Genomic DNA, 16,208 nt, shown 5'->3' with positions numbered 1-16,208 from the left:
ATTAGATTATACCGCGTAATCAACGTTAAAAGAAAACATTCCTCATCACTATTTTGATATCTATTTAAATTCTTGATTATGTGATATACTCTTAAATGATCCATTTCAAAATGGATCAATAAAATTTGAGGAATGCTGCAGTAATTATCGTAATAACTTTTACAGTTCTAAATTCTAACCCTAATTTGCTATAGCTCCTTTCACAAAATATCTCCAATTTTCAGGCTTTTCTGGTGGACACATGGTGGTTGTTCTTATTCTATTTCTACGTTTATTTCCCATGGTCCAAACTGCATACACATTACACCTTCCCCACAAAGACATTTCACATTTGAAAGTTGAAACTATATATAAAAAAAAGGGGTATTTTGGGGTATTAAAAAACCTGGGGTGGTGTCCAGTCTGTTTCTTTGACTATGAGACGTACTAAATTGGATATCCGAATCTTATAGTATTTTACATAAATTAGTAAGAAAAAATAAAATAAAATCACAAAACTCAAGGAGAGAGAGAGGTTGCTAATTTCATGGAATGCAAAAATAAGTCATAATGACAGCATCACATTGGTTTTGGGATTTATTTGGTGTCCAGTCTGTTCATTTGACCTTTCAACCTTTTTCACTAATATGTTAACTTAAACATTTTTCTTCATCCACGCTAATGACTTTGTCTCCAGTAATCATAACTAAAAGAAAAAAAGAATTCTTACATTTTCCAAATCCAATGGGGCATTTGACTTAAGACTAGGGGGTAAAAAACTAATGTAAATTGAAGTAAAATATTTGAAAAAAGTTCAAACGACAATGATTTTTTTATAACCTTTTTCATAGAGATTGAGATTATATGTTTTAATTGGTTCTAATAAAAATGATATTTAAAGTGACTATAATTATCTAACAAATGAATTAGATATATACATCATTTATCTTATAATGTATGGTCAATAATTATATTATATTGACTTGCTGTGATAAGGATGATATATATATTTAATTCATATTACTATAAAGACAAAATATATATATAGTATTTTAGGTGTCGTTTCTTAAATTCTCATCTTAAGATTCTGCTATGTGGCTACTTAACTATAAAAAATAAAAATAAAAATCTTCCTAAAAAAAAAACTAAAAAAATGTATTTTCATCCCATTAAAAAAAAATCACATGACATAATTTTAAGAGGAAACTTAAAAAACAACACCAAAGTCTTGTCGTTATAATAATAATAATAATACTTGTGCAATTAGGACAAGCTCTTGAAAGGAAGCACAGAACTTGGAGTTGCATGAAATTTTAGAAAGATATTTAGTGCTAATACTTCTATTTGTGCTTGGAGAACTCATTTGAACATTTTCGAAAAGTCATGTTAGTAGTTGGTTCAAGTGGTACAATTCTTTTTTTGTATATTACAACAAAAAGATATAAATATATGAAATATATATATATATATATATTTACCAGAAACTATTTTGTTATTTACTCTGAAACAAATTAGTAATTTTTTTTTAAAGAAAAGATGACTTCAGGCTTTAGTGTCATTCTTTAGTTTTTGTTTTGATGATGTGTCAACCTCAGTCTTCACTCCTCAGGACACAAAACTAGAGAAAAATAAGGGAAAGAAAGAAATTTGAAGAAACAGCAAAGAAATAGAAAGCTTTCCAATTCTGATGCTTCCCTTTTACTGTATGTAATGTGAAGGCATACCTCTACCTCTGCTTCTCATATATACCAATATCAGTCATCACCAAACACTGATAACTCCATTGCTTCTCTCTTTATTAAACCCCACCACCATTTCTCTTTCTCTCTCTCTCTCTCTCTCTCTTCTCAGAATTCCATGTGCCTCTCTCTACTCCTGTGCTCTCAAATTCCCTTAAACTGCACAAAAAAACGAGTCTTTTGCCTCTTTTGCTTTTGCTATCACATTTGTTTTGTGTTGTTTTGTTTTGGGTTGTTCCAAAACAGGCAAGTGTGGCTTGAGAGAAGCTGAAACTTCCATTTTTTGGGGCTTTGGGATAGTATAGTGACAGCATTTGACCGTTTGAGTAAAACCCAGAAAGGAAAGCTAAAACTGAATCCTTGCATATTTGGAAGATTTTGGACAATGGGGTTGATTTAAATGGATTTGGGAGCCTAGGAATGAGATTTTGAGGTTCTTTTAAGAAGAGATCTGGGGTTTGAGTTTTGTTCATTTTTGTTTGAGGAGGGGCTTGTGGAGCAAGTGATTTCAGAAGTGGTTCTGTGAACAGGTAAGCATTGAGAAACTTTTCTGTGCATAGAGCCTTTGTGTTTTTTGTTTTTGTTTTTTCTTTGAGTGTTTATATATTCATTTATTCTCTATTTGGTTGCTGAGAGAACTGGGAAAATCTTTAAAAGATAATGGAACTTTGTAATTGTTAAGTGTTTTCCAGAATTCATAACTTTTAAAACTGTAGGTTTGATGTCGGTGTGGTTGTTTTAGGATAGGTTTGGGGAAGATTTTGGTTTTTCTTAGGCCCCAAACGGTGAAAGTTTGTCTTTCTGGGTTGTATGGTTCGTTTTTCTTCTTCTTTTGTGTGTGTGTGGATGATGGGGTTGTTTGGTTATTGGTTTGTATGAAATGATATATGAATGTGCTTGTTGAATGTGTTGGTTTTTCAGAAAGCAACATCTTTATCTGTCTGATTTTGATTTTGTCTTTCTTTGGTTGAAATCCGGATTAGTTATAGGCATTTGTATTGAGTAGGAGACAGGCTTGTGTTGTTTGTTGATGAGAATCTTGAATGGTGAAAATTGGGTGGAAGATTTGGTCTTTGGTGACATAATGCAAAATTAGAGTTTTTGGTCATATGGAATTGCATTTTTCTTATGTTTTTACTGTGTAATTTGCAGGCAACTTGGTATCAGAAAAAATGGCAACTGATCTTAACACAGGACTGTCCAAAAAGACATTTGTTTTTGGTTTGAAAGTGTGGGTGTTAATGGGGATCACTGTCGGGTTGTTTATTGTAGTTATCCTTGTGTTGCTATCATTTTGTCTTACTTCCCGAAAGAAATCTAAAAGGGGTAATGACATGCTTCCCCTTAGCCAAATTCCAGCTGTTTCAGAGGAAATCAAAGAGATTAAGGTTGATCAAGCTTCAGCAAACCATTATTTTCCCCAAGATGGTGCTTTTCTTACCCTCAGTGATAAGTTCCCTGACAAAGAGTTGGAGAAGGTTTTGATCCATTCAAAGAATGGAGATAATGGGAGTCAATCAGGTTCATTTAATAATGTTGAGCAAGAAGCTGCTGGTTCTCAGTCGGGAGAAGAGGGAGGTGCGGGAACAATTTCTGTGCACAGGCCTTCTTCGCACCCCATAACTGCTCCTTCACCTTTGTCTGGTCTGCCTGAGTTCTCTCACCTTGGTTGGGGTCACTGGTTTACACTAAGGGACCTAGATCGTGCAACAAATCGGTTTTCAAAGGAAAATATTATCGGTGAGGGTGGTTATGGAACTGTCTTTCGAGGTCAGTTGATTAATGGGTCTCCTGTGGCTGTTAAGAAGCTCTTCAACAATCTGTAAGTTATTTCAATGCTTGTTTCGCTTACATTTTTTTTCCTTTGTGGACTTTCTGTAGGTTATAATTTTCATTCTATAATTGTATAAATTATCTTATAGAGGACAAGCCGAGAAGGAATTTAGAGTGGAAGTTGAGGCTATTGGTCATGTTCGGCATAAGAACTTAGTTCGTCTTTTGGGGTATTGCGTTGAAGGAACAGAAAGGTATCATATCCATTTATATTCCATCTTTGTATTTTTGGCACTAGTAAATTATATTTTAATTTCATGACTGTGTTGAAATAAATTTATACAAATGAACTGTAAAATGAAAATTTTCTTATCCCTCAGTGTTTCACTAATCTATTGAGTATTGATTAATACTCTTCGTATAAAAATAATAAAATTGTGTCAAGAATTCACTAGAATATTTTTTACTAGAAAACAAAAGAAACTGTAATCTTTGCAACTGAATGAGTTGACTAATTTTTGCATGCATCTTTGCAATTGAATATATTCCCTTGTCAGGTTGTTGGTATATGAGTATGTCAACAATGGCAATTTGGAGCAGTGGCTTCATGGAGCTATGCGTCAACATGGATTTCTTACTTGGGAGGCTCGGATGAAAATTCTCCTTGGCACTGCTAAGGCGTAAGTCCAGCCATACCTTAATTTGATTATTTAGCCTTCTCTTGAGTTTGTTGCCTTTAGACTCATGATTACATGTTGCAGGCTGGCTTATTTACATGAGGCTATTGAGCCTAAAGTAGTCCATCGAGATATCAAATCAAGCAATATATTGATTGATGATGACTTCAATGCTAAGATATCTGATTTTGGTCTGGCCAAATTGCTGTGTGCTGGGACAAGTTATATTACAACTAGAATTATGGGTACCTTTGGGTGAGTATTTCCCCCCTTTCTGATAAACAGTTTCTTGCATTGTCAATAGGCACCAATTTATTTGCTCCTCTTTTTCATTGTTTTAGTTTCCTAGATTTAGTATATGTACTAGAAAATATTACTTTAACCGATTGGTATTTAACTATCCTTTTTCTTCCCCTGCTTTGATTGTGTGTCAGTTATGTTGCTCCAGAATATGCTAATTCTGGCCTCCTAAATGAGAAGAGTGATGTCTATAGTTTTGGGGTGGTGCTTCTGGAAGCAATTACGGGAAGAGACCCAGTGGATTATGGCCGGCCCCAGCATGAGGTATGCATTCATATTTCTTTCTGCTGCAACAGTTATTTGAAATTCCGCATGAGTATTGTTATTTCACTGTATTTGTTGCTTAGCAGTTACTGAAGGTGTTTTATAGGATTTCACTTTCCCCTCTCATGGATGCATGTCGTGAGTTAGTTAAATATAACTTGCAATTTCAATATAATGGATACATGCATACCAAAGTTACTTTGGAGTTTTTAGCAGCTTAATTTGTTATATCATGCAAGTTTTGCTTCCAAAATTTATCTCAAAATGCATGACATGGCACTATACAGTTACAAATTCACACTTGTCTTGGTGTGATCCCATGGGTGGTTCTTGCAGGTAAATCTAGTTGACTGGCTGAAGTTGATGGTTGGAAGCAGGCGCTCAGAAGAGGTGGTAGATCCAAACATTGAGGCTAGACCATCAACAAGTGCCCTTAAGCGAGCCCTTTTGACTGCTTTGAGATGTGTTGATCCAGATGGTGACAAAAGACCGAAGATGAGTCAAGTTGTTCGCATGCTTGAATCTGAGGAATATCCTATACCTAGAGAGGTTGCTTCTAAAATCCTTTTCTTTTCTTTTTTTCTTTTTTTTTTTCTTTTTTTTTTTTTTCGGTCTAAGAGCTTCTAAATCTTCTTAGAACCAGATATACACATCTTGGTGCAGTGCATGCTTACGACCAAAATTTTACATGTTAGAAACATATGAGACTTGTGGCTCTTTTTCACTTCGGGTGTAAGTTAATCAACACCTGAAAGTTTAGAAATCCATATTTCCTTACAAAATAGATTTCGTTTTGAATGCCAAAATGATTAACTATTAAAATTTAGACTAAAGCACTCTTTTGGTCCTAAAAGTTTGGGCCTTCATGTTTAATTCCACTTTCATTCGGCCCTATTATCCATTTTTGCTAGTATTCTGACTGTCTATATTATATTTTTCTGCCTACTTCAATGAAATTCTTGCATTCTACAGCATTTCAAAGCTAGTGTTTCATGAAATATTTAAAAATGAAAGGCACTTAACGATCAAGATTCTAATGAAAATGGAGTGCAAGGCCAATATAAAAACAAAAACATTAAGTGACGAAGGGAAAATTTTAAAACGTAGAAGGGCCAAAATTAAAATAGCCTCAAACTTTAAGGGGCAAAAGTGTACTTTAGGCTAAAATTTAAAGCTCAATTTCTTCCTTCATGTATATATGTATACTCAAATTGACCCTTCATGTATGATGTCCTTGGAATTTTCAGGATCGAAGACGCAGGAGGAGTCAAGCAGGCAATGCAGAGCAAGATTCTCAGAGAGAGAATTCTGACATGGATAGGATTGACAATCCAGATTTGAGATCAAATGGCAGAAGGAACCATCGGGCATAGACAATTTGATTAAGCCAATCACAGAATCTGATGAGAGATATTGGTTGAACGTTGAATCTTGCATTCTTTGAAACTTATAAATTCTTATGCCTGCCCTTGTTGAGATCAAGGGATGGAAACATAAACTAGTGATTGCGGCATGGTTCATATTCTGTTCCTTTTTAATACCTAGATTTAGATGTTGGGAAGAAGATTATTTTGTTTATGAAAGTGGCAAATGTAACAGGACACCCCTGCCACAGGTGGTGTGTACAGGTTTATGGGTATCTTAATTTTTTTTTTCCTTTTTATTCATGCTTTTTTGGGTCATACTCTTAGCTCATTCTAGTTCAGGAAGATTTATCAATGGAAATCCCTTGCTGTGAAGTGAACAATTGGAAGGGAAACAAAAGGCTGATTTAATGATTAAGACTTTGAGAAGTTTTATTTTTACTTGCAGGATACACTCGATACAATTGATCTCTTTCCCCACCCTTTTTTGGTCTGATTACTTTATGGAAAAATATTGGTGGCTTGCCAATTATTTATCCTTTCTAAATGGTTCATAGCATGGTAAAATTGTACTCAATCCTTTCACATTCATAGTAGATTCTATCATAAATTTAATGAACATGAGAGGAAGGAGCCTCATTAAACACCATATTTTGAGAGTAACTAGGAACTACTCTTTATTTGGGTGATGAAATAATTTCTTGATTGAATGGCAAAAGGGAGGTGGTATATTGTGTACCCGGCATATATGCCGGGTACACAATATCATTTTCGAGCAAAAGGAGGCACATTCAGGCCCCAAAACGTGTTTTATATCGGCCTAATATTCTTAGGTTCAATCCAGGAGGATCCAGCTAATTTTAATCACCAAACAACTCAGACAAGCAAACATACACCCCCACAGGCAAAGAAGTGGGACCAAGAAAAAATAAAAGGAACTGCACGGACAAGAATCTTGACTCGTGCCACAAAAGTAAAAAAGAAAATATATTGATATAACACCGACACTTGAAGATGTATTTCTCGTATTTCTTGTGAGTAGGGCATATCAAGATGAGAGAAGTGCTATGTCAGTATTGTTCCTATCAACCTCTCATATGATATTTATCCATTGAGTTTTTTTTTTTTAAATGATTAAATCTATTCAGAAATTGTTACGTGAGTTATTTGGTATACCTGTACTTTTTTCTTTAATAGCCAAAAAAAAAAAAAAAAATTATGTTTATAACATTTTCATAACAGATCATAGATACAAAATCATAAGTAGTCAGTTATTATTCACCTAAATTGTTTTTTTACCAGCTAATAATAGTTGTGGCAGTGTAAGCTTAGCATGGCCTTTGCGTTGGAAGGAAATTAGCCCGTGAAACTTTTTCTGATGAAGTTAAAAGAGAAGCAGGAGAGCAACCAGAACACATTTGCTCGTAGCACAGATGCATGCATGTGAATTATTCTAATGGCCGCTAGAACATCATGTTCCTTTTCATGCCTTCATCATAGTTGTTATAAGTAGCAGATTTAAAACACACATGGCAGAATTAGCATTCCTCTATTTCAGGTGAAATGAAGGGTATTTTATTTAAAATTTTATAAATAACGTGACATCATATACATCTTTAGGTTTGTAAAATTTAATTTAGACTCTGAAATATACTATCTTCAAAGTGGAGAGGATCGTGATCTGTTGTGATGGATCGTTTCATTAAAAATGGTCAATCTACTTTGCTTCTCTTGTATTCCAGTTGATAAAACAAACAACAAAAACATTCAAAAATAACATTTTCCTCCATTTGAAGCAACTGTGAGGATCTTTAGTCCTCCATCCCCTCAAGTGGAAAAGTTTGATGTTCATCATTCAAGTGAGAGAAGTGGACCTCAAGGTTTGCACACAATATTGTTTTCATCTTATCATATCAGATTTACGACTTCAGTTTATTAATAATTTTGAAAGTATCAGAAGGAACTAGATGAACACATACACCCATAATTTTAATACATTAAGGAGTGTGTCAATTGACTCGATTCACTTCACACCATCCTAAATGTCACTTTCTAATTAAGCATTTAAAAGCATGCCTGTTGTCCCCAACATGAAATTTCAATAACATATCAAACAAGAACTGAGAAGCATAGGGAAACCACCGCATACCCTAGGTGCGATGGTCACTCCACAAGTATAAGTTTTTATAAGATGGGGTGGGACACAAGAGCAGGGATTCAAATCTCAAAGAAAGAGCTTCACACATACACACACTTAGATTAGACTAAAGTAAAATTTTATCTTAGATAAAATAAAAAATAATAACAAAAAAAGGGACAGGATGCAGCATGATTCTCATAACTGCCTAGCAAAAATACACAACAGTTATATTTTTTTGGGGAATCAAATACACAACAGTTGAAACAAATATGTTAATGCTATTGCATTCCTAAAAAAAAGCCATAGAGCAATAAATCACCCATAGCAGTTCAATAAGCTAATGCTCTCAACAATCAAATCATCACGTGTAAAATGATTACATAGATTACAAACATAAATCTGGTAGGCTATTGATGACTAAAAGGTACACAAAATGGTACATGATCTAAAACACCCTGTTTACAAAACAAATTTCAATAATATATCCTGCAAGGAAGATTAGGTTGTCAGGAAGAATTCACAAGCGCTGCGGTGTTTCACTTGGGGGACCAGATCGAGGGTTCAATAGAGGCTGTAGAGCTTTAACTACAATGCTCATATTTGGCCGAAAATCAGCTTCATATTGCACACACAAGGCAGCAACAGCAGCCATCTGTTTCCAGCATATACCAAAATAGAAAATGTGACTTTTAGAGAATGTGAAGTATGAAATCAGCTACAAGTTGTCACCAAAGTGAAGACATTTCTTCAGAGAGTGACTCAACATACTTTATCAGATATTCTAAAAATATTAAAAAAAGAGAAGGGTTGCAATATGCCGATAGTTTTTTTCTTTTTTTCATCTGTCATTTACAAATTAAAATACAAAAAATTCAAATAGCAAATAGTAGTTTAGCATTTTGCAATTCCAGAATATAGCCTTTATTACCTTTGCAACTGCCTTGGGAGGGTATTCCGCATTGAGTCTAGCATCAACACATTGCTTCACCTTATCTTCACTGAGTTTTGGTGTTGCCTAATTTAATCCAGAATTGTAAAAGAATCAGGTTGAATAAAACCTGCAAGCCTATAACCTAGCAAATCTTTCTCTCTCCAAGCAAAAACAAGACAAAAAAAGAGCAAAAGCACCAGATATAAATTACTAGCATAACTAAGGTTTAGTACCCATGTCACAAGGCTCTGCTGTCCACGTGGCAGTGTATGATCAACAGGTTTACGACCAGTCAAGAGTTCCAGTAGGACGACTCCAAAACTGTAAACATCACTCTTTGAACTCAGCTGCCCAGTCATTGCATATCTGCCATTCAAAGTCAGAAAACTTAGGCTTGATGTATTTTGGAAAGGTGTCTACTTCAAAGTGACAATTAGAAGTGAGACAACATGCCCAATGAAGTATTCGGTAAGCCACAATGACCATTTATTATTCAGGTTGAATGAGTTCATACTGACTCTTGACCCGTCTGGCATTTTCTTTTCCTCTTTCCAGTAATTTCATTATAATAAATGGGTCATGTTTACAAGTGCCCTTAGGGAAATTGTTAATAAATCATTTTAAGAAAGTTTTGACATCACTTTTATGGGAAATATAAAAAGTCGGTAAAACAATTTTTTTTTTTTTCTTTTCCCGTAAAAAGTTTCTATAATTGCTTCCTAAACCAATGCTCTTAGGGCATTTGTTAACATTTCCCATAATTAATTAACACATTATTTCTCCTTGTTCAATAAGATGAAGACTGCGATTTTATATTATGTTTTTCATTGTAATTAAACACAAAAAAGATGAGAAGCGTCCATCTGAAACACCCAGGAAAATCTTACTCTGGAGCATGATAACCAAAGGTGCCGAGTACACGAGTGGAATGAAGGCGTGCTGCATTATCAGGGGCTTCGTTTGACAAATCAAAATCAGCAATCTTTGCGACATCATCATCAAAAAGCAGTATATTGCTGGACTTGATATCACGATGGACAATATGAGGTTGTGCCTTCTCGTGTAGATATTCAAGCCCTTTTGCTGCCCCAACAGCAATTTTAACTCTTTGTGCCCATGACAGAACTGGGCCTGGCTGTGCTCCTTTGACACCTTTTCGTCCTGTATTTACAAATTGAAAAACATTTTCTGTATCAGAAAGGTTATAAGATATCTTGTTACTCATTCATTAAAAGATAGGAACCCACAAAATTTGACTCTGACACTAATGAGTTGCCTGCCTACCAATAGATGTTAACTCTCCTTGAGTGGATTTTACAACATGGTCAAAGAGTCCTTTGAGTCAACTCAAATTAAATCATTTTCTCAAATTAGTCTAAAACCACAAGAGTCAATAACTAATATCCATTATAAAATAAATAGTTCAGCAACCAATAAGAAAATGCTATACACACAAGTTCAACAACAACAACAACCAAGCCTTAGTCTCAAAAATTTTGGGGATGGCTATGAATCCTCAACACAGAACCTTAGCTGTTTTTCTATCCTATCCAAAGTCATACTCTCTGTTACCTCCTTCGTTGGCATGTCCTTTTTTACTATTTCTATTGATGTTATTTTAGGTCTTCCTTTACCTTTTTCCATTCTCTGTAATTGAATCACTCATCTTCCTCAAACTACATATGACCAAATCATCTCAAGCAAGACCCCATCATCTTTTCATCAATAGAGGTCACCCCTATCTCAATGGGGATTTTCTCATTTTGGATTCTATCTTTTCATATATTTTCACTTATTCATCTTAACATTCTCATTTCAATTAATTTTGAATCCTATCTTTCCTTTTATTTCCACTTGTCCATCTTAACATTTATCATTTCTACTACACTCATTTTATGAACATTTTGCTACTTCACACCCCAAAAATCAGTACCATAGGGCATAGCCAATCTTATAGCAGTTTTATAAATTTTCTTTATAACTTAATAGGTATTCTATGATCACAAAATACTCCTAACACGCTTCTCCATTTCATCCATCCTACTCAAATCTTATTTAATCTCTCCATTCTTATAATTATTGATCCAATATATCAAAATTTCTCTCTCACTCTCTTAACCATCAAGTTTACAACTCCTTCAACTTTGTTTCTACTTTTACTAAACTTACATTTCGCGTACTCTGTTTTTGTCTTACTTAGCCTACTCAGCAAAAAGCCTTTAGATTCTAAAACATCTCTCCAAATTTCCAACTTGACATTAACTTAATGTCTGGTTTCATCCGCTAAAACTCTATCATTTGGAAAAAGCATAGGCCAAAGGACTACATCTTGAATCAATCTAGTGAGCTCATCCATTACTAGTGCAAAGAGATACAAACTTAATGTTGATCATTGATGCAAACCTATAGTGAATAGAAACTTGTAATGCTTTCATTTGCTCTCACGCTAGTTACATATGCTTAATCAACTTAATATACATCAGAGGAACTCCTTTCTTTTATAAAACTCACTAGTAAACCTCTCTTGTTATATATATTCACTCGGCTAAAAACACTGGCCTTTATTTCTATAGCCATTCCGAAATTTAAAAACAATAAAAAATTCATCAATCATTAATTATATTGGTGGATACACATTCTTTTAAAAACAGAAGAATAAAATATTACTTACCATGAAGAATATCATGAAGAGACCCATTGGGTGCATACTCATACGCAAGGACACGAAGAGAGCCATCAACGCAATAACCAACAAGCTCGACAACATTTTCATTTTTTAGTCTTGATACCATGGAGACCTGTGAAGTTTTACATCAACTTTCTAAGCAAAAAAGAACACAGATAGGAGAAAAGTACCCGTTACGAGCATAATGAACTCTTGTAGTACCTTTGCTAGAAATTCTTGATCAGGCTGTTTACTGGAGTCTAACTTTTTAATGGCTGCAGTCTGCCCACCATTCAGGACACCATGATACACTCTTCCATATGAGCCCTCACCAATTAAAGCCTTTGTACCAAAATTATCCGTTATATCCTTCAACTCCTCTACTGGAATGGCAGGGACAGCAATAGGTTGCATAGTTACAGTCTGTTTATCTTTTGGCACAGCTTCTTTGGCAGCATATCCTCCATTATTTCCTGCAGGATTCATGTTGACTTAGGTTCATGGAAACAAATCAGCAGCCATAAAAGGCAGATTAGAAATCAAATCACAATCAAAAAGCACCGACAAAATGATAACACATGATAATGGCTAGCTATAATTACACATTGTATAGCTTCCCCCCAAAAAAAGATTGGTAAATACACAAGCAAGGAGACGGCACAAACAAATCACACAAAACAAGCATGGTTAAAATAAAAGAAAAAATAACAACAAACAAGTTGCTCTAGCTGATTTCAAAGCAGAAGTTAAGGAATATCAACTACAAACTCCAATGAAAAGGAACCATGCTTATACATTTTCCACCCAATTTTTTTGAAAAAAAGAAAAGAAAAAGAAAAACTCAACCAATTTGAGTGTAAAGGAGTAGGTTGGTCCAACCAAAAGAAGGAAAACATAAGCATGGTTTAGGAATATTGAATCACCTGCTGAATTATTTGCCACAAATGGTCCAGTATCAGCAGCTTTATGGATATCATTTTCTTCACAACAACCGAAGCAGCTCATTGTCCTTTCTCCTAAAAATAGATCTCAATTTTGCTTTTCTGAGCATCCAAAGGAAAGAAACATGGAACATAAGTAAGCAAACCAAGCAAGTTTAAGCATTTCAAACAAAATATTCCTCAAAGGAAAATGCCTCCAACAGAAAATTTAATCATTTTGAGATGTATTGCTATAATGAAATAAAAACTTTACTATAGGTGCTCCATACCCTGGAGCCCAAACATAATATATTCTCAGGTCCAAAAAGAAACAAGCGCCTTAATATGTGGTGGATTGTTAGGTTGTCAAAAAAGGGGAAAATAGAAGAAGAACAACAGCAACAAAAAATAAAAATTGAAAATTAAAAACAAACGGGGAGAAAGAAAAGAACACTGATACTCTGATTTCAAAATTGAGAACAAAAGCCAAAGGACCACACCTTTTCTAATCTCTTTCAAACACACAAATGACCTACTTATGCAAGTGTGGGAACTGTGGCAAATAATGACATATAATATTGATTAGAAAAGCAGTCCAGTAACTGATATCATATGCTACCCTGGTTATCAGAGTTTAGCCTCAATGGCATAAAAATTATCAACTTTAAATAAAAAAGGTAATTCGATGTCACATGACAATAGCCCTCTAACCAAAGATATTGACATAAATAGAAATGGATAAAAAACTAGTCTTACTAGTTTGTTATCATATAGACATATAGGATGAGTTTCTTAGGCCAGAAAAAGGGCTTCTTTTGTATTTTCATCAAGTGGTTGTTCCTATTTTCATTAAAAAGAAAAAATTTACAAGGCATCCAACAACAACAACACAACCAAGTCTTAGAGCCAAAATTTTGGGGTTGGATATGGACCCTCAATAGACTAGTAACAGTTCTATTCTATCCGAAGTCAATACTCTTTGTTATAACCTTAATCAAAACATAAAAAAAAAAATTTAAGGCAAGTAGAGATGACATAATTAGCGATAAATATCAAAAGCAAGTATTCTAATGTCACCATCATCGATGAAAGTCAATGCCTAATATCCCACCTAATTACCTATCTACCAAATGAATGGAATTCAAGAGCAAAAAAGAAATTGCATAGTACAAGCAATCAGCAAACGCCAATAAAACTCACATCTACACACCAATCCCACAACAAATCATCCCATTATACTACACTTAAGAGAATTTAACACATACAAATGCAAGATTTTATGAGCCATCACACAAAATCCATTTGCTACATACAAGAACCACATAACATAAAATTCTAAACTTTTCCCCTCCACAATCAAAAGAGAAATGGCCCCAAAAACCAAAAACACCACAAACTAATCAAAACACAAATGAAACATAGTTCCAAGAACTGAAAAAGAAGTGATGGGTAACACAAATTAAAGGGCTTTGAGGAAAATTCAACATAGACCCAGGAATCTACAGTCAACAAAAGACTCACCTTCTTTGGAGTATAAGCAGATATGCTTGAAAGTTGTATTCACTATTCACTAAAATCCTTTATAAATGTTACTCAAAATTCTCAGTATATACTGTAAAGTACGTAATTGAAAGTGATAAAATAAAGCCGACTAAAGATGCAAAGACAGGAGAGAGATAGAAATTACACTTGCATGGAAATTTAGGAAGTTGGGAAATTGAAAGTGATGGGTGTTCTTGTCCTACGTTTACCTATTTCTTTTTTGACTAGTGTCTGGACTTTAAAGATTGGATATTTGCAAAGTGAGCGGTTCTGTTTTTTTTAAGGCAGTTAATGTCCTGCTTTGTATTGCCACCCCGGTCTTTGGGCTTCTGCCAATTTCTTTGTCATAACAAGCCTCCAAAAGGACGTTTTAAACTTGTACTAATAATTTAATGTAAGAATTAATTTTTTTTTTTTTTTTCGCTAGGAGAATTTAATACTATTCTCACCAAAAAAAAAAGAGGAAAATTATTTATTCTGATGGAGTGTACAATACCATCAATTTAATTTGGTTGAAGTGATCGTTTATATGCTACGAGAGAGTAATACGTCACTGTATTTCAAAAGTGTTGTGTTGAATAATTGACACAACCATTTTTATATCTATTGATATGGATTTATTGGGATTGATACAATAAAAATAGTGTTAGTGATAAAAAAAAATATTTAAAATAATGTTATTGTAAGCGTGTCGATATTTATGAAAAAAGAAGCTGTAACCTGCTCTTTAAAAATATCTTCCTATATGATCGTTGGAGTCTTTTGGCTAAAAATTGCAAAAAACGAAGTTTATTATTGTTATAGGTACTGTTCAAAGTTATTTGGTAAAATGAGAAGAGAGACTGAATTTCGGCAACTGTATTGCCGAAATTGCAAGAAAAAGTAGAATGTGTCAGGGGAGAGAGAAAATTGAATTTCAGTAATGACATTACCGAAATTTTTGTCCTGCCCTGCCTGCCCGTGAAGTGCCCAAAATACTGAAATGGAAAACCAATTATGGCAATGGCATTGCCGAAAATGGGAGGAAAAAAAAAATTGTGGCAACCAAGTTGCCAAAAATTGAGGGAAAAAAAAAAAAATGTTACGTCCACAATATTTTTCACAATAAATTACAAGTGGTTAGTTGTTATTGGTTCAAATTTGAACCTAACACTAAGATAACTTTTTTGCCCCAATAATAACAATAAGTAACAACTTGTTATTTATGATTTGTTGTAAAAATATTATGAAAATATTGTGGATGTATCATTTCAAAAAAAATCGTGGAGCTGAAATAGAAGGAAAAGAAAAAAAAAAAAAAAAGTGGCAATGTGGCAATGCCATTGCCGAAATAGAGGGGGAAAAAAAATTCCCTCTATTTCGGCAATGGCATTGGCACATTGCCACTTTTTTTTTTTTTTTCTTTTCTTTTCCTTCTATTTCGGCTCCACAATTTTTTTTTAAAATGATACGTTCACAACATTTTCACAATATTTTTACAAGAAATCATAAATGATAAGTTGTTACTTATTGTTATTATTGGAGCAAAAAGTTATCTTAGTGTTAGGTTTAAATTTGAACCAATAACAACTAACCACCTGTAATTTGTTGTGAAAAATGTTGTGGATGTAGAATTGTTTTTCCCCCTCCATTTTCGGCAACTTGGTTGCCACAATTTTTTTTTTTCCCCTCCCATTTTCGGCAATACCATTGCCACAATTGGTTTTTCATTTCAGCATTTTGGGCACTTCACAGGCAGGCTCGCGAGTAAGGACAGGACAAGAATTTCGGTAATCTCATTACCGAAATTCAATTTTCCTCTCTCCCCTGACACATTTTACTTTTTCTTGCAATTTCGGCAATACCATTGCCGAAATTCAATCTCTCTCCTCATTTTGCTAAATAACTTAGAACAGTACCTATAACAATAATAGA

At 34.1% G+C, this 16,208-nt stretch overlaps 2 protein-coding genes across 15 annotated transcripts; one reads left to right on the top strand and one right to left on the bottom strand.

Annotated features, from left to right (window-relative positions):
* Nucleotides 1–1,637: 1,637 nt before the first annotated feature.
* On the top strand, nucleotides 1,638–6,537 carry LOC142624165 (putative receptor-like protein kinase At5g18500). The gene is made up of 8 exons (XM_075797685.1): nucleotides 1,638–2,248; nucleotides 2,871–3,540; nucleotides 3,641–3,745; nucleotides 4,049–4,171; nucleotides 4,253–4,423; nucleotides 4,603–4,732; nucleotides 5,069–5,281; nucleotides 5,980–6,537. Exons 2-8 carry the CDS (start codon nucleotides 2,891–2,893, stop codon nucleotides 6,103–6,105), a joined length of 1,518 nt encoding a protein of 505 aa, XP_075653800.1. The 5' UTR covers nucleotides 1,638–2,248; nucleotides 2,871–2,890; the 3' UTR covers nucleotides 6,106–6,537.
* A 1,957-nt stretch (nucleotides 6,538–8,494) lies between these two features.
* On the bottom strand, nucleotides 8,495–14,629 carry LOC142624166 (pto-interacting protein 1). 14 transcript variants are annotated; one of them, XM_075797694.1, is made up of 8 exons: nucleotides 14,440–14,629; nucleotides 12,756–12,875; nucleotides 12,055–12,305; nucleotides 11,839–11,965; nucleotides 10,055–10,328; nucleotides 9,401–9,533; nucleotides 9,165–9,251; nucleotides 8,495–8,888 (listed from the first exon to the last, which is right to left on the bottom strand). In XM_075797694.1, exons 2-8 carry the CDS (start codon nucleotides 12,835–12,837, stop codon nucleotides 8,754–8,756), a joined length of 1,089 nt encoding a protein of 362 aa, XP_075653809.1. In that variant the 5' UTR covers nucleotides 12,838–12,875; nucleotides 14,440–14,629; the 3' UTR covers nucleotides 8,495–8,753. The 14 variants fall into 14 exon arrangements, with proteins under 14 accessions (XP_075653809.1, XP_075653813.1, XP_075653802.1 ...); XM_075797698.1 differs by having other exon boundaries at nucleotides 14,446–14,622; XM_075797687.1 differs by having other exon boundaries at nucleotides 12,055–12,323; nucleotides 14,440–14,574.
* Nucleotides 14,630–16,208: the final 1,579 nt, after the last annotated feature.

The sequence above is a fragment of the Castanea sativa genome, chromosome 2, assembly GCF_040712315.1.
Source record: "Castanea sativa cultivar Marrone di Chiusa Pesio chromosome 2, ASM4071231v1".
Classification (NCBI taxonomy): Eukaryota; Viridiplantae; Streptophyta; class Magnoliopsida; order Fagales; family Fagaceae; genus Castanea; species Castanea sativa.
Note: the sequence above shows the minus strand (reverse complement) of the source record. Positions and strands in the feature narration are given on the sequence as shown.